Raw genomic sequence first — 18,880 nt, forward strand, 5'->3', positions numbered from 1 at the left:
CTCATTGCTCCTCATCCTCCTTGGTTCCTTTCCTTTCTTAGATTCTACTTTTTTTTCTTGGTTTCTATTTCCCTACTCTTATTTCCTGGTGATCATCCTGATACCTGTACTCCAAACATAGCCAAGAACCCAATACTTCACAAGAGCTGCCTGTTTTCCTCATTTCTTTGTTCATGGGGATGAGGATAGGCAGGACATTTTGGGATTGTACCTCTTCCAGCTACTAGCGTTGCCATTTGGCATTCAGCTTCCCCACCTTTTAAACAGAGCCAAAAAAAAAAAAAAAAAAAGGCAGTAAGCTATAGCTAAGGTTTCACAGACATTTACTACAGCATATACCCTCAGGCCCCGCAATCTGTGATCTGCAGTATAACTGATTTTTTAAGCTTTAGTGTAAATCAGATTGTGATTTTTTTTTTTTTCTTGAAATTTGCTGCATGCTCTGATTGCATCTTCAGGAGGAAAAAGGGTGTATTGGAGTTGGACTTGAAGATCCCTGTGGGTCCCTTCCCACTCGGATATTCTGTGACTGTATGGTTTGTAACCGAGCTGCCCAGTGAGCACAAGGCCGTGTCGTGGCAGCATCCATGTCGTGGCAGTATCCATGAGGCAGTGTTGTCCCAAAAGGTGGCTGTGTGCAATTTGAGGGTAACACCACAGAAACCCTGACCGACTGATGGCTGTGGGGAAAAGCATCGCCTTCACTGCCCCTTTGTCTCCTCTGCTCTTAGGCAAGTGGTGGCCTCACCACCCCTGGGGGTGTTCAAGGGAAGGTTGGACGTGGTGCTTAGGGACACGGTTCAGTGGGTGACACTGGCGGTTGGGAGATGGTTGGACCAGATGATCTGGGAGCTCGTTTCCAACCCTAATGATTCCGTGGCATAATGCAGGTGAGGTGTGACTGTGCTCGCAGCTTGACAAGCCAGGCACCTGCCCGGGCCATTTCTTCACCCGGCTTTTCGTCAGGGACAACTTCCCGGAGGCCTGGGCGGGCAGGGAGGGAGGGGAGGAGATCAGGAGGAGGGCAGGGGGCCGGGCAGGAGGCCCCGCTCCTCCCCCCGGGCCGCCCCTCGCACGCCGGGGCTGGCGCCGCCGCGCCCGTTGGGCCTCGCGCTGCCGGGAGGGCCCCGGCTGCTGCCGGGTGCCGCTGCCGGGGCCGTGGCGGCGGGAGGAGGAGGAGGAAGAGGAGGAAGAAGAGGAGGATGATGATGATGATGCGGCGGCTGGGGCGGGTGGCGCTGCTGTGCCTGGGCTGCGGCGTCTGCTCGCTGCTCTACGGCTTCAGCCAGCTCGCCCTCTCCCTCGAGCAGGAGCCCGGCGGCCGGCAGCGGGACCCGGCGGCGGCGGGGAGGAGCGGCGGGGCCGGCAGGTACGGGACGGGGACGGGGACGGGGCTGGGGGCGGCTCCCCCCGCCGGGCTCCCGGGCCGGTCCCGGGGCCGGAGGGGCCGAGCCCCGCTGCGGGCAGACAAAGGGAAGGGGCCCGGGGGGCGAGGCCTGGCGGGGGGAGGGCGCTTGGGTTTGGTTCCCCCCCATGCAAAGTGCTCGGGAGGGGGGTTACGGGGCTCTGAGGCTGGGGCTGGTGACTTTGAGCGCTCACCTTCAACTTTAATCGGTGACGTTTACGGTGGGATAATTAATGAGGGCACTCGTTAAGCGAGCGCGGTTGGAGGGGTGCGAGGCTGGGCTGCGCTGCTGCTGCTGCCGGCCTCCCGTCGGCAGAGGTTTGGTGTGGCAGAAATGTGGTGTGGCAGAAATTAACGTGGTGTGCTCGGGTGGGCAGTGGGGCCGAGCTCGTTGTCAGGGTGGCTTCGTGGTCCCGTGCGCCTGGGGCTGCCGGAGCGGTGCTGCCAGCGACAACTCTGCGATGGGACCCGCTGCTGAAGCTGCAGAGACATCAGGACCAGGCCTTCGTGGGCCAGCCTAGGTCCAGCAGCGTAAATCTCCACCATTTCCATACCATGCAACTTCGGTGACTGCCTCTCCTGCCCTCTCTAACACCCCTTGTTCTCCTGGGAGAACAGCTCGTACAGGTGAGCTCTGTTGGCGTGCTGGCCTGCCCGAAACCACCTGATTTTTGGGCAGCTCAGCACTCTGAAATGGCTCACCGTGCAGTTACGAAAGTGACAGCGCTGGTGCCAAGGAGTTATGGAGGATGGCAGGATGACAAACTCTGACTTAATCGTCTTAAAATATCCTGAAACAGCATTCTGAGTTGCTAGGGGTGGAGTTGGCTGAAATGTGAAACCCAACTGTTGACTGGTGTAGCTACTTGAGAGGATGTGTTGGCTTTTTTTTTTTTTCCATGCCTTTGCTTTAGTTCAGCTGAATGCAGATTACGACTTGGAAAAAAGTGGGGATGTTTGTTCCTCGCTTCTCGTTCGGGATTACAGTCTGTGAGGAGTCGAAATGCAGCACTAGTTCTAAGGAACATGGTAACTAGAAAAAAGTTTTATGTAACATTTCATTGGAATAATAAATCAGTTTTAAACAGAAATGTGAGAAAAAAAATCCTATGTATGACTTATGTAGGTTAAATATTTTATCAAAACAAGAAGAAAGCTTTTGCTGGGCAAAAGATGGTAATCTAAATAATTTTGCGTTAGCAAACATTGACATTACTATGAGGTGGATCATGGTCCTTAGCAAAAGAACAAACTTTATTTTAAAAGTTATACTTATTAGTTTTTAAAATAGTTTTACTAACACTTTAGAGTTAACTTAAACTTAGAGTTTAAGTTACTTTAACTTGAATACCAGTGGGGGAGAACCTCAGCGAGGTTCAAGCAGCTTCTTGCTTGCTGCATTACAGTGGGATGAGATACAAATCTGCACTGTGTTGCAGAGTGGAAAAGCCTTACAGACTGAGAAAGTTATCTTCCAAAGGTGCCACAAATGATTCATACGCATATAGTTTTGTGAAGACATACCTTTTTGCATAATCAGTGTCTGTTTGACATCTCTGTGGGAGTTCTTTACCTATAAACTGCTGTCAAAGTAAAAGCTGAGGATGAACATCTTCCTGTTGTAAACTGTTGAAGTTTTTATGCTGCTTGTACAAACACCATTTATAAAACTTGGGTGCAAAAAAGCTGGGTCCCTTAGAACTGAGTCCATTAAAGGCTTTTAAGGAAAGCATTTAAGGGACTGTTCATAGAAAAAAAAAAAAAAAAAGTATTCTGTGGCAGTTAAGGAATGCCACACCAAATGATGCTTAAGATGCTTATTTTGGTTTTTCTCAGGCATTAAATCATGTTATGCTTTTGTGTGATTGATACACGCATCTTGATGAATGTATGGGTGTATTTCACATTTCATACTTCCACTGTTTCTCTAGTGGAGCTGGAGCCTGATAGTTACAAAGCTGTTTTATGCCTGCTTTTTGTGTACTGCAGCAAAAGATTGGTAACCCTGTAGAGAAAATTCTGTTCAGATAACATTTTCATCCGTCCTGAAGTTCAGTGTTTCATGTGCATTAATAGTAGCTCTCAGCAGGGAGCTCCTTCAGCTGTTTTTACTGTTAGCTTTAAAATACAGTTTAGCAAAGCAAGTTCAACTGCCATTGAAGGCATTTATGCACTCAGCAGTGCTTTTCTCTCCTCTCAGCTGAAAAAGAAACTCTTTTTCCCAAATAATCTCATTTAGTATATGACATAAGAGCAGAAGGAGCTTGGCTGTATTCTGTGATGGGGAAGAAAAGCCAAGATTTTTGGTAGTTTTCAGAAGCATGTGAACTGAAAACTGCAAGCTTTGAATAAAGTTTCAGAATACCACACCTGGAAGAATTTTGCAACAGTGATGATGCTTTTAAGTAGAAAATCTTTAATTAAAAGGGAAGCACCATGTTGAAACTAGAATTACAGGTTGAGGCAAGATCCTCCAATAACCATAACAATTCAGAGGAGCTTGTTGGGTAATCACTTTGGTAATGAGTTGTTTGTTTCAAAGGCTAGGGTAGCCTGAGGAACAAGATGACTGGAAACTAAAAGCTCCTGTCTTGAAACTTGGTATAAGTAGCTGTAGAGCATTTCAAGAATTTTAGTTAAATCCCGAGATTGTCTTCATGATTATTCCAGTGAGAAAAGCAGTAATGAATAGTAAGTAGTCACATATAATAGCTGAATGAACAACAGATCTGAACTTGAAAATAGAGAACGCTTAAGTGTCTCCCTCCAGAAGACACAAAGTCAAAATTTGCTGTGCATAGTCAGCTGTTTTTTCCTTTGCTAGTATGATTTATGGATGAGGAAGGTGGCTGTGGAAAAAATGTAGCAAATGTGCATTTATCCATTTATCCACCTTTTTTTTTTTTTTTTTTTTTTTTTTTTTACATGTGTATCATTCAATAACATTATAATCTGCTGTCTGTGGAGGATCCTTTCAAGGCAGTACTCCTCCACATGCTTTCAGATCAGTTAATTAGCAGGCTGTAACTGTGCTTATAAGAAGTGAGTCTTCAGTTAATTTTATCAATATTGCCACTTCAATTAAGCAGATAATCTTCATCTTTCTATTTGGATCCAAAAGGAGTGCTAATCTAACAGCAAGCTTGTGAAAGAGAGCAGGGTTTGGTCTGTAGTCAGCTCCATGAATTCAGTGAGGTCAGTGAATTTGACCCTATTAAAATTACTCATTTTTTTTGTTATGCTCTAGTTTAGCATTTTCATGCAGCCAGGCACACTGTTTTGTGGCGTGTAACTGCTGTCTGACTCTCTCTTGCTCTCTAACTAGACTGGCAAAGGGAGAGTTAAGTGGATTATAGTGCCTGGAAAAGTGCAAGAAGTGTATAACCCAGCAGCTTAGGCAGCAGAGTGGGATGGCTGTAATAGATCTTTCTTCCCTTGCTCTGTAGGCAGCTGTTTGCCTCTGTGTCAGAACATAACCAGCAGTTGCACCGGAGTGTTTCTCAGCTATTGTACGTTAAGGGGTTGGTCTAGGAACTGTCTAAACATTTCAAAATGTGAGCAAAACTTTTAAAAGGATAAAGCATGGAATAATTTGAAGTTGAAACTTCATTAAAAAAAAAAATCAGCTGAGTGTGTCAGGCAGCTAAGTTGACTAACAAATGCTGTTTTAAATAGACATGTTATTAGTTAATGAAGCATGATCAAGACTCTTCTAGTAAAGTTTGTCCTGTGTCAGATGTTTTAACATTAAATTTGGGATCTGCTGCCTCCTGTCTAATAAAGCTGTTACTTCTCAGATGAAAATCAATGGAAACAAATTTGGGATATTGTTCAGGTAAAGCTATTCAGAAGAACCAGGGCTTCTCAGTGTGTTTGGGAGTGGAACTGAACGACTCTTATTTCCTAACTTTTTACTCCCTCATGTATGAGCAGGAAGGAAATAAAGCTGCAGCCTTCCTGTTTTGCTGCGCCAGTCTTTCTCGGTTACTCGATGCTTGCAGCTTAGTGCAGCACTGAAGGGATGCAGCAGCCGTGACTCAAGTTAGTTGGCTGCAACCCTGCTTATTTGGACATGCTGCTAAATCGTTAGGAAGTTACAGTGGTGTAAGAGATGCCATCTGGACCCAGAAGTATGCTTGAAAGCTATGATCTCCGCTAATAGGAAGCCCACCAGCAAGCTTAACAAAAGGATTTTTTTACCACTGGTTGCTGGGCGATCCTCATGGTGAGAACTTGCCTCGCTGAGCAGAGGGCCTCAGTCAGTGTGAGTCATGCATTGCTAGGTATTTTGCACATAAATTAAAAATTGCTCCGAATCAGGCCAAAACGCATACATTTTTGCTATATCTATAAAACTAGATTTTTCTCACTATCTCTTTGTGTTGAAACTAAATTACCTGATAGAGGATATAGAGGCTAGGGGAGAGATACCTTGAGCTGACAAACAGACTTTTGAGAATGCTTATCTATGCTACCAATGTATTTCTTTTTGTATTTTTTTTTTTTTTTAATTTTTGGCAGTGGTTGGTATCAGTTGTTGTCCAAGCTGGCAATCTGACGGTGTCAGCTCCATGTCCCTGTGTCCAGCCCGCAGCAAAGCTGAGCATTAATTCCCGACAGGCGCCCACACCCACACTCCATGCATACGCATACGGCTGGCCACAGACAGCAACACAGAGAAAACAGCTCTTGCACAACCACAGACAGCACAGGTGGCCTGATCCTGTTCCCTCCTCTGGCTAATCAGGGTGGAAGCCTCTTAGTGAGAAGCATGTAAATGTACACAGCGTGGGGCCAGGCAGTAACTGGCCTTAGGCTCAGAGAGGCAGGAGCCAGCTGCTGGGCAGGCCGGTCCTGCAAACCAGCAGGCTTGCAGCCCTGCTGTGGTTGCTGGTACTCAGGCTCCCTAAATACGCACAGCCAGGCACTGATGAGGATCTGTGGATCCCTCCACTAACCGCCCTTAGGCACTCAGTCCCACTGGCAGCCGGATTGCCTGGTCTCCCGGTTGCTTCATGCAAATGTTTCTGTCGCAGAGCTGGTCCAGTTGGACCTGTGGCCTTCATGCCAGCCAACCCGAAACTCACCGGGCCCCTCTGCTGGCTGACTGGGACCCTCTGGTCCCCCCAGTGGCCACCCCTCAGACACTGAGACTTTTGGGGCTGGCTTAAACCCCTGACTCTTTTCCCTGTCTTTGGTCATTTCCCGAAACCTAAAGGTTATTCCTTTAGATTTAAGGTAAACCTAAAAGGGCATTCCCCCAAATGCCCTTCCCCAGCAGGCCCCCTGCCTGCAGCCCCCTCTCCTCAGCCATGGGGTGAGGCGGAGAGCCGGGCCCAGTGCCTCCTGCCTCACGGCTGGGAGGAGCTGGGGCAGGGCTGCTTGGGTTGCTGGGTTTCCTCCAGCCTTCCTTTTCTCCTCTGTGTTTATGGAGATTAGCCTTCAACCACACAGCCGGTATCAGGCGGAGCAAAATACCCTAATGCTAGAGGTGGCTGTTCCTGCCCGACTGGTGTTCTCCCAGGTAACCTGTTTGTTGGACTAAACACACCTCCTTGGCTGTGTGAATCACTTGTGACACTTTATTTGTCTTCCAAGCTTTCCTCAAGTGTTATTCTAGCTTTCAAGTAAAAAAATAAAATCTTCACGAATGTCTTTTTTGAATGAACTTACTGTGAATAGCAATAAGAAAACGCTATCCGTCGGATTCAGTCTCTTAATCGGTTCTGTGTGAAAGCCGTGTGGAATAGGGTAGCGTACGGTCAGCTGGGAGATGGGCCCGTTTGCAGGAAAAAGGCTAACGTTAGGCTAAGTACACACACCTGCATCTTGGTAACACCTCTCTTTGAAATGAAGTTTATGAATCAAATCCACGGCTGACATCTTGTCATCGTGCTAAACGGGATATTGAAAAGTCCTAACGTGGCAGAGGAAGCACTTTGGCACTAATTCAAGCTTGCCCCTTGCCATAGCAGGCTGGATAAGACAGTAGCTCGAGGCAGCTGAGAAAAACACTGCTCTCGTGACAGCTGGAAGAAGAATCCCCTGTAATAATAATATGATATAATATGATAATCTTCCAAACCAGAGACTGTTTTTTTGAGAGTCTTTTAATTTTTTAGAGTCTATTAATTTGACCTCAAAATAATGAGAGACAGTACAGAAATGTACTGGAGATTGTAAAGATCATTCTTTAGATAAGCACAAGGTCTTGATGTGCCTTGAAGTTGTTTTTTTTTTTTTCTTTTTTCTTTTCCTTTTTTTTTAAAAAACAAAAACAACTTCAAAAGTAACAAAGATTAAGGCAAGAGAGAATCTGGCACAGACAACTTGCAGTTTTACACCATTAACTTTCCCCAGAGAAATGCAAATATGCACTTACCCGTGTCCGTTACCCTTTTTTGTACCTAGATGTTTATTTGTGGATTAGATTTCTCTAATTCTTGCAAACACATGTATCTACAGGATATGAGGATTTCCTGTGATCTCCACCAAAGAACTCAGCCCCACCAACAATTAATGACAAATAGTGTAATACTTTGTGTTTATCAGGTTGTTTTTTTTTCAAGCGTCAAGAAATTCTACAGCTTGCCATTTTTTATATTATAGTAGTTATTTAATGTGATTTTTCACAAAGAATTGACCTTTGCAGTTGTCAGGTTACCCTGCTGAGATGGTGCTGATTGATTTAAATCTTGCAAAACAAACTTCCAGTACGGTTTTGAGCTGTATCCTTTAATCTTTCCATCATCATTTTTTCGTGTGGTTTTCCTTCTTGCACATTTTTGATTCACAGATACTAATTTTCAGGCAAGGATAAACACCATTGGCATCATGTCACCAGGGCATAAAGACGAAGCATAGGAAGTCCCTCAACAGTGCATACCTCTTGCTTTGCAATATTCCCCATGCTCATTTAAGATTTTAAATCTTGACGTTGATTCCCTCGACAGAAACTTTGAACCATGTGCTTCTAATGCTCTTTTAAGATATTTCCCATATTGCTGTTTCATAAAATTTAGTGGTGGTCTAGCAAACCTTATTTTTTAGTTGTTAGCGTAGCACAAGTCAACAAATTATTAGTTTTGTCATTAGTATGGAGAAAGAAAACTTGTCGGACGTGGAGATTATTTCTGTTTTGTAGTAACCTTTTGTTATGAAGTAATGGAATCCATTGGTACCGAAAGTCCGGTTTTAAATGAGTTTTGCAGGTGTGCTCTAAATAGTCATGGGTGAATAGGGATTGTGTTTAAATGGGCAATGTAAGTTTGAAATCGAAAGGTTCTACTCCTCTGCTTAGGTTGGACAAAGGTACTGCAAAGCTGAGGGAGTTCCTCGCAGAGAAGGTAGAACAACCTTAACAAATTCCTGCCCCTTTGTTTCTCTCTAAAAATACATGGAGAGGAAAGGTGAAAGGATTGGGACTGATCTTCCTTAAAAGAACCCCTCCTGGTTGACACCTCCTCTTTTGTGTTACCCAGGCTCCATTACAAAGGGAGTCTTTTGTCAAGTAATTACCTATTCAAGTTATGTTTGAGCTACAAAGTAATCCATTTAACTTTGCCATAAATTCAGTAACATTCATGTAGGTTATTTTTGTCTTATCCTGTTAGGTGTAAGAATTTGTCTGTATCTTTCTGGAATTCCTATTGGATGCTGCCCTCTGATGTTTGTGGAATGAACTGCTTTTGGGAAGCTGCTTTTAGGTAGGATCTGTTATTAAATAGTACTTTATTGTTTGGTTACAGACAGGTGCAGCTAATATAACAGCAGTTTGGGCTATTTAACAAGGTGACAAAGCAAAATCTTTTGATTGCTTCTCATATATTTCACATGCTTATATTATGGTTGCCTTTAGATAGGCTTTCTTTTTGTTCTATGTTTGAGACATTGTAGATTCAAGAAGTGTTATTACAAAGAATATTTTTTTCAGTTGTATTGCTTAAATAAATAAATATTTGTTATTATTGGTAAAAAGTCAATCTGAATATAGTCTGAAAAGTTACCGATGATTTTTTTGATAAATAAAACTTGTAGCACAGTAATACCCGTGATATGACTTGTAATCATGACAGGTAAGCTTAGTTGTTAAGTCTTGGGGTTTTTATTAAAATTCCATATTATATAGAATATGGGGAGGGTACTTCAACCCAAACCACTGAAATGACTACTGCAGAATGCATTTTAAGATACAGTACATTAAAGCATATACCGTGTCCTTAAAGTTTTACCTTTAATAAGAAGTTTAAATGCTTTGATGTGGTTGTTCACATGCTTTAGGCTGTCAGGTTATGAAAGTAACTTGTAAAGAAATGGAGGAAGCCTTAATCTACTCAAGGATTCTTCTCTGACCTGTATAGTTCTCCTCAGTATATAACTAAGCTTTAAAGTTATTTTTTCTTATATCTAAAATTCAAATGATCATCCATTTTGTGAAGTTTTAGCTTCATAAAACTTAAAATGTTACTGAAAATGATAATCATGGGAAAGATTTTAGATCTGTCCCCTATTCCTCTTTGCCTGTGTGCTTTCAGTGCTTTTTAAACTTATCAGTTGCCAAGAAGTGACTTGAAGGTATGGCTTACATTGATTTTTAGGCTGTTAGTGAAGTACCCAGTTAAATTGGGACTGCTGAGTCTTTCTCCCTGCCCTTAGTAGCCAGTGTGTCACCCTCCTCTGACAGAGGGATTCACCTGCGTTTCTCTTTGGTTTATTTATCTGTCTGAATGGACTCGGTTCACATCCTTTTCCCTTGAGGTTAACTTTTGGGAGTTTAGCATCATGAAGTTTGGTGATGTGGGGGTGAACCGAGTGTCAGTGCTGTTGTGGTGGGGGGTGTTAGGGGCTTAGTCTGTCCTTTTTCAGAGAGACAGGATGCGATTGTAAGCTTTGTTCATTCATGGACATCTGAGCCAGTGTTGCAGTTGTGCAGTGCTGAAAGGGAAGAGGGTGATATTGTCTTCTGACCCCATTGCCTGTGAGGATGTCCCCAAACTCTCCACAATACAATGGAATGCGTTAAACCAACAGAAAACTTCCCTTCCAGATTTCATGCTGGGCTCAAGGTAAGTAGTGGGAACTTGGAACCAGCCATGGAGAAAACACCACGCAGCTCCTTTGCACGTACATTCAGCTATAACACGTTCTGGTCTATTGAGGATGCTGCAGCTGCCCAAAGAGGTTGAGGAGCTTCTGTCCCTGGAGATCTTCCAAAGCCACCTGGACGTGGTCCTGAGCACTGGGCTCGGGGTGGTCCCTGCTTGGGCAGGGGTTGGAGCAGCCTCGGCTGTCCTGTGAATGTTGTGCTGGCTCTAGTGCTTCTTTACTTCCTTAGGGACCTGTCCTAACTTCAGAGGGGTCCACCTCCCTCCCTCTGACTTTAATTCTTGTTATGCTTAATGAGTTCAGTTAGTTTCAGAGAGCTGCATGAGTGCCAGAATTTGGGTTTGTGCAAGAACAGCGGGGAAGATGGCAGAAAGGAGGAGAAAGTGCTCCCTCTTTGGATGGCAGCAAGCAATTTCAGTGTCTCAGCATTCAGCCTGCTGCATAAGCCTCATTTCCTTGCATGTACTGGAATAACAGAAGAGAGTTGCCATTTGGTTTCAGCTTCAGATATGAGCTGTAATTTTGCTTTTCTCTCAAAGAAAATAGGTGCATTGTACTAGGTGCACTGATAAGTTGAAGAATTCAGGCCGTTGGTACCATTTTATGCTTCTCAAGTGATGTTGAGTCACTCTCAAGTTTGCAGGCAGATTTTGGAGGAAGAGGAGTAAACTTAATTCCATGCAAGTTTATTAATCACAGCAAATGAAACCTAACATTCTTGTTTCCTGATATCATGTGTAAAGCCACTTCAGGATTGACTCTTCAAGAAGATAAATTTTAAACTCTTTCTGTGAAGAGGCAACAACATTGTGACCGAGTTGCATGTGTTTTGCAATAAAGGACTGAAACTTCTACCTTTATAACTTCTACCTATTATAATTTGATCCTCAGTTCACTGAACCTTTGTGGTGTTACTGAGTGCAACTGTTGTAGTGATGTGCGAAATAAAGAAGAGACTGGGATATGAGAAAAACCTTATAGTTACGTATCTTATTGAAATGTTAGGATAGCTAACTCCACTGCCTGCAGACTTGGCAACAAAGTAATGGGAGTTCCAATGAATATGTTTTTAATAGAAATGGCATAGTCTGGTCATTTAACCTCACCAACGCTTATCTTAAGTATTCTGTTTGGTCTGATTTAATCCATAAAAAGAGAACAGTATTTATCCAAATCATAAATCAGTTTGTGAATAGAGCTTCTGGTGTTCTATTCCTGCTGTTTCAATAAACAGACTCAAATGAGTTTGTCCAGAGGAGCAGACCACATAGCCAGAGTTTCTTTGTTAATAGAATATTCATAAATTTTATCTCAATGAGATGGAGTATCTCTTTGTCCTTTGTTAGTCAAGTTATTCGAACATTGAAGGTTGTTCTTTATCCTCTACATTTTTAAATCTTTCTTTTGAAAATCTTCATTTTTTTTTCTGTGTTTATAACTTGAAACTGTTAGCAGCTTTTTTTTTTTTTCTTCTGGATGTTGGAACTGCAGGTGATGCATTTATCCATGAGAGAGAACTTGGCATAGGCATTTTTTGAAATGCAGATCGCTACATAATTTTCACATGAGGAACTGTATATGTTTAATGCATGGATTTGTAAGATTCAAGTTTGTACAACAGAAGTGCTGGAGACCCGTAGAGATCTGGAAGTTCGTAGGAGAGGTGTTCATAGACACTTCAGTCTGACTCATGGTATAGCTAATTCAACCTCACTTGCAATCAGTGAGCTCTGAGCAGTTGGTGATTCTAATAATGTTTTTTCCAGATCTTGTCTCTTTAAGTTAGTCTACAATCTATTGCCCATGGGAATCTGTGGGAAGGATTTTTGAGCCATTCTGCACCCATGTTTTATATCAACATTGTAATTAACAATGCTATTCAGACAGAACATCTTATGTACAGAATATTTCTTGTTAGCTTTTAATTTGATAGAAGGATAAGGTCAATTTTTGTTTTTTTAAACATATAATGGTTAGATTTTATCTGAAATTTAAACAATGCTTATAAAGATGAAATGAGGCTCAGGTTTTGCATGACCTAGATGATTCATATCCTTTTTGGTGCACCTCTCACGGTGCCCAGTGTGACCTGGCAGGTGTGGCTGCTCATCTGTGCAGTAGACCGAGTAAGAAGAAAATCTTGGAGGTCATTACTGTGGTTATCTGGTCTGTCTGCTTTCAGTTGTTGGATGTTGCTTCTAAGTGGGTTTTCACTTGCATTGCCTAATTAAAAAGGCATTCCACATTTCTTGAGTGCATCGAGGTCCTGGGGATGTGGATAAATTAAAATGAAATGTGAAAGTCCTGAAAATATATAGCTTGTTGGAGGATGGGACTTTCAACTTCTGTAGTAGATTTTTAAATGGCTAATTGTAACTTCATACCTAATCTACTAATTGACTTTGTAATTGAGTAGATGACATTTAGACATCATATGCAGTGGTATCATTAGCGTACTTACACAAAATAAGCTTTGATTAGGGCTTATTTTTAATTCAGTGCTGCGGTAGAAAGTTAAGCTCAGTAAAAACCAGAGTTTTCATCACTTTCAAATCCAGATAATTTCTTTGATCATACTTTCTGTAAATGTGGGAATGATTTCACAGTTGCATTTTGATCAGTGCTGGCTTTGCTGCCTTCTCACTCTGCCTATTTGCTTTTCTTTTTCTGGTGAGTAAAGGCTGCTGGGTCACGCTCCGTAATGTTCAATTGATTTAGATCAAGCACAAAGCATGACAAGAAAAGAGGATGTGATAAGTAAGCCATCCGTATTGTATTTACATATCTACCATTTGTTCTTTGGAGACATACTGTGGTGCCAGATTTGAAATAATACAGGTTGGTTATATGGAAATTTGTCCTGCGTTTTCTGTACAATTTGATTTGTATTTTACATGGCAATTGCCATAAGATTTGTATGGGGAAAATATTTGCAGTGATAATGTGGCTAGCTTTTTATAACAAAAAAGAAAACATGTTTGCAATAGGATTCTGTTTTTTTTTTTTTTTTTTTTTTTTTTTTTGCTTTTGTAAGAGTAAGAGACTTTCAACACAGCTGAACCTAGCAATCTAATTGAACAACCAAATGGAAAGTTAGGTTAGTCATGTTGAGGAAGGACTGAGACTTAATGAAGCCACCTTGTTTAGGGAGCCGAGTATTGCCGACATGATGTGTGTGTTGCAGAGCATATGGGAAAACAATCAAAGAAACACTCTCCCAGAGAAAAAAAACATAGGCAAAACTTGTTTTGAGGTAGAATAACTCTTGTTATTTTGCATTCTACCCATTGTACAAGAACATTCTACAAGAATGTTCACTTGTAACCTACAAAAAAAATCTTACAGTCTAATATTAGCATTGTGTAATGCAGTGGTGCTTGTACATGAAAACTAGTTGTGCAAGTTGACTGCCCTTTTCTCAGAAAATGACAAATATTTTTAATTATCCTCCCTGATGAGTCAAAATAAAATTTGAAAGGACAACAGCTACAGAGCTGACTTACTGCTCCAGCTATTCATATCCCTCTGTATTCTCAGTACCTGGATGCTAACCTTTCCTTCCTTGGCTTCCCCAGCCACGTTAAAGGAGTCAGGGAGGACAGCTGACAGCCAGCAAAGTTGTTCTGGGAGCTTCCTGATAATCCCTAGGCATGTTCTTAGCAGCAGATCAGCGGATGGTAAAAGGATTTCTTATGCACCAATGTGTTTTGTTGGTTTTTTTTTTTTTTTTTTTTTTTTTTAGACAAATGACTTCCTATGACTTCCCTAACAACTTTTTGTAATCCAGTGCCACTATATTTGTATGTGCTAAAAAAATAAGAGTGGTGGAGAAAAATAAGATACACTTTTTTTCCCAAGAAGTTCAGCTGAGAATCACTGAGGGTTTGACAAGAGTACTACCAGTCAACACATTCCTCTGCAGCTTACCAGCAAACTATTACTTTGTAATTTTAATTGACCTAGAAACGCTCATTTAATATACAGTCTGTCATGTTAAACCTCTTCAAATTAGAGGCAGCATCTTGACAGATGGGCTCTGGAAAATCTTGTTGTAGGAGATTCATTGAGCATAACCAGCTACATTCCTCCTAGATTGCTAATGCCACAGCAGAATTCATCAGTACAGGATGTAGGTCTGCACTCCAACACGGAGGTACGGCAGGGCACGCCTTGCACCCGTGCTTTTGCTGCTGCTGAGCAGTGTGTTTCAAAGTGCGTGGTTTTGCTCTCATAATGTTTAAGTGGATTGTTTTTTCTTCATATCTTCTAAACTCATTCAGGTATGTGTGGTGCTCTCAGGTGATTTATTTCCTTTTATTTTTCCTGACACTGACATGTAATTGGTACTTGTTGTCTGAGGATACTCTTATTTGTCCCTAAACACCCAAATCCTGTCATCGCTTTCTGCTCAGTATCCTCTGTTGGACTACAGGTGCATTCTTTGCTCTTCCATTTCAATTACCAGAGCTCCACACACACACAAGCGAGGACTCCCACATCAATTTTGGGAGACTTTTTTCTTCACAAGCTGGAACTCTCAAATTTTTCTTGTTAGTCTATCAGAAAGCCTTACTGAAATACTCTGTTGTTGTTTGCTCCAGCTTCTCCACTAAGTTTTCCCACACCGAAACATCCGGCTACTGGTAATTAGCAATATGCATATGAAAATCTACATTTGTAGTTTTGAAATTCAGAAACCATTTTTTTGGAAGTGTCAAACGCTTTCAGAACCTTTTTTTTTTTTTTTTTTTTGAAGTTCCGTTAGAAGTTCTGCTCTGAGGTTTCCCCTCTCTCTGAAAACTTGCTCAGGTTCAGACAAATTACAGTTCTTCTAAAGTAAATTTATTTTGCTCTTGGGCAGCTCAGCTACTGCTGCAAAATCTGTACTGCGTGAAGAAGCTGGTGTCATTAGACAGCACGCAGCCCATGGTGGTGAGAAATTGCTGTCTAAATGAACAAGGTTTTGCTTTTTCTGTCTTCTGGTGAGGTAATTACCTTGCTGACTGTAGCAGAGAGCGGTGGAGAGAAGAAGGGGAAGAGGGTTATGGGGGCTGGAAAAGCCAGGAAGGAGAAGTAGAGAAAAGGGAGCAAGTGAAGGCAGAAGATTTTGAAAGGAGTTAGGGGGAGGATTCAAATTGTGTACACATAATATTGAAGAAGGGAATGAGACGAGTCATGGCACTGATAAGTGGCTCTGCTGGTGGGTTATACTAATGGTGAAGGTGAGACTGAAGGGCTCGGGCTGATAAATGCTGCTGGACAGCATAAAGTTTATGTGACCGCAGGAGGAGGGGGAAAAAGTGACTAAAGGTGCAGGCAGTGGAGGATTAGAATTGAGGTATAAGGAGCTAGTAGTGTCCCAGGGTGAAGAAGAAAAAAGAGAAGGAGGTTGTGACTGCCAGTGGTGCGTGTGCAGGGAAGTCAAATGCAGCTTCTAATCGCTAGAGGTTGTCTCTTCACGGGGTTTGGAGTGAGAACCACAGTTCCGGAGCTTTATAACTTCTGCTGTAACGTGTCTGACACCTACTGTGTCTCATCCCCTTCTTAGCTGATGATCTCCATGGAGAATGATGGCCTGCTCTTTGAAATGGCTTCTTGCTCCATCTGCTTTGGAGATACAGCTTTGCACTGGGCCCTTACAGATCTCAGTCCAGCTGTTCCCCATAGCGTGCAAATGGAAGTTCAATTTTTTATCTTTTTTCTAGGTTTTCACCTTTTCAAAAAAAATATTTTTAAGCAGAGATGGAAGAAAATTGAACTCACGAAGCCATACACACAAAACAGATTAGATATGGGCAAAGTGAGTGTGAAAGCACTATAACAAGTTCCTTCTGTGTGGCTTGAAATGTTCTTTTATTTGCAGATGTCACTAGATGTAGCAATAATAGTCTTTGCATCTCAGTGTGTTTTAGAGCTGCTTTGGCACGATGTTCATCACACCTCATTGATAGAAAGCCACATGCTACAAGTGGTTCAGGACTTGGCTTTCAGCTGTGCAGTGTGTGTAGTTGGTGCCATTATTTATCACACGACCTTGTAATATCAATGCAGGCTCTCGTGACTGCAGGGCTTAATTACTGTAATTCCCTTTTTGGTGGATTAGTGATGAGGCTAATCTGGTGCTTGCAGCTTGTTCAGACTACAGCAGTGCGTTTATTTGTGGATTTCAGCTACTCTCATCACATTCAGCTTGCTTTGCATCAGCTGCTTACTACGTGGTGGAAGGTTTAAATTAGCTTTAGGTATACGGGTTTGAACGGGTATGACTGACATTTAAAGTTATATTTTATACATTTTTTTCTGTTAAATTAAACTATTTTTGAGGTTTTGCTGCAGGACTTCTTCAGTCTGTGGATTAAATCTGCTGAATATAGATGTCTGCATCTGTGTATCTGTGTCAAGTAGGTCTTAAGCTGCTCTTTCAGTTTTAACAGCAGAGTGTGACCCAGGTAGCTAGCCAGTAAGTGGCTAAGAAGTAAAGGTCTGGTGTTAATAGCAAAGTGCTAGGCTGTCCCAGGTACCTGCATAGGACCAATAAAACATGATCTTTGAGATAGCCTGTCCTTTTGGGCTGGCACCTGGAGGTCAGGTGGGATATTGTAGAGCATATTACATGGCACTATACCTATGTAAAACAATTGAATCAAGCCCTAGCTATTTATTTTGAAGTAAAATGAGTTGCTGTCTAGGGTTCGTTGCCTGCTCACCAGATCTCCATTAGCTTTAATGAGAGATTGGACACAATTTTATAAGCCAGCATCTTCATTTGGATGCCCAGTTTTGGATCTGGATCTAACCAATAAGGTCTCTCATCCATGTGATTTTAGTAACACCTCAAACCTTAAGACTGACTTAATGCTCTAATTGAGGTTTCATCAATCTTACATCCTTGAGTTGCTGGATTTCTTTTAGGACATTTGAAGTATTTCAAATAAATAACTGTTATTTATGGTACCAAACTTCAGCAGTTTTACTATGATACTAGTATTTTGCTTCAAAGAACTCAAAATAATGTGTGTTAATATTCCATGCCTGAAAAAAAGCATGTTGGCATTGTATCTCTTGTTAATTTAAAGGAAAAATATATGGTTTCTGATACGTTTTAGGGTTGTAAATTAGGTAGAGATTGTGCTAAAAATCATATCTCTTAATTTGTATTTTGGAGTGCATCTATGGCAAATTTCTATGAATGGGTGGTATGTTTGCCAAGCATTTCTCTGCTGTTACTAGTTTGGGAAAGTCTTTTCCACCTTCAAAGAATTGTGTGTTTTCATAACTTGGAAAGCTGTAATTTAAATCTGCAGCTGCTCTTAGTTCTGTTAGGCCGTCTCCTCCCTTAGCTGCATGTGAATAGCTCAAGTGTAGAATATTGTTTTAAAGGTTGACTTTGAGCTGACGTGTATAAAACATTTGAAAGCTTTTCTTAATAGTTAAGTATATGAAATAAATAAGAAACACAAAGGAACAGTTTTAGCTTTAATATGCCCACGGTGTTTGCTATCAAGCAAACACTAGTGTTTACCTGATGATAATTTTAGCCTGTTGTATTAAAATGATAGCTTTAAAACGTACCTTGTATAATACATATCAGGCGCTTTTCACTGTAACTGTTGGCCAAGGGAGAAGTGACTCCCCAGCTCTCGCACCTTACAGTGGTTTGGCCCCAAAGATGTGGGCGATGCAGCTGATCAGGGTACCTGTGGAATTTGTTGGCACCGCTGGGAGCAGCAGGACGTCCCGCACAGCCATTTGAGTTGTTAGCTTCACCACTTTCCAAACCAAGTGGTATACTTGGACGGGATGAAAGGAGAGGAGAAATTTTTTTTCCATTTTGCCAGTGCTTTGGAGAAACTCTGAAACATGGTTATGATGTAAGCGTTTACTGCAGCGAAGATGGACAAAATATACGTAGATCGTGAAAAACATTCTTGAACACAACTTTTTAAAAGCAGTGGTATTTCACTTTTGTTAGAGTTTAACTCATTTATATATATGTAAACATGACGTGTTATTTTTGTATATCTGTGCTAAGTCCAGGGAAAAGGGAGAAAATGAGCTAATAACTCATGCATAGACTTAAAGCGCTGTCAGCCTTTCAGATTTTGATGCAACTTCATGTAGCCTTTCTTTTAGTGTAGTGATTTTGATGGAATTCTTTGCTGGTAATGAATAGTAAGATTGCAAAGAAAAATAAATATGTTGTTTTTTGTTTTCATTTGTTTTCTTGTGTCTAGTTTCTGTATAGGTCTTCCATCTTTTGTTTCTTCCTCGTGGGGTGGGATGGTGGGAGTGGATATGAGAGTAGTTCAGGTTAAACTTAAATCTACGTATGAGGTATAATGCAATTGTTTAGTATGTTCTGTTTAAGTT

The 18,880-nt window shown here is 41.8% G+C and overlaps 1 protein-coding gene across 2 annotated transcripts in view; it reads left to right on the plus strand.

The window, feature by feature from the left end:
* The first annotated feature begins 1,117 nt into the window (after nucleotides 1-1,117).
* Nucleotides 1,118-18,880, plus strand: part of GXYLT1 (glucoside xylosyltransferase 1) — a 29,804-nt gene continuing 12,041 nt past the window's right edge. The window contains exons 1-2 of one of the 2 annotated variants that reach the window (XM_084496593.1): nucleotides 1,118-1,369; nucleotides 9,019-9,111. In XM_084496593.1, the coding sequence (XP_084352719.1) occupies nucleotides 1,203-1,369; nucleotides 9,019-9,111 (260 nt within the window). In that variant the 5' untranslated portion in view covers nucleotides 1,118-1,202. The remainder of the gene's footprint in view (nucleotides 1,370-9,018; nucleotides 9,112-18,880) is intronic. The other variant, XM_084496594.1, reaches the window with a different exon arrangement.

This window comes from Aythya ferina (genome assembly GCF_964211825.1).
Source record: "Aythya ferina genome assembly, chromosome: 1".
NCBI lineage: Eukaryota > Metazoa > Chordata > Aves > Anseriformes > Anatidae > Aythya > Aythya ferina.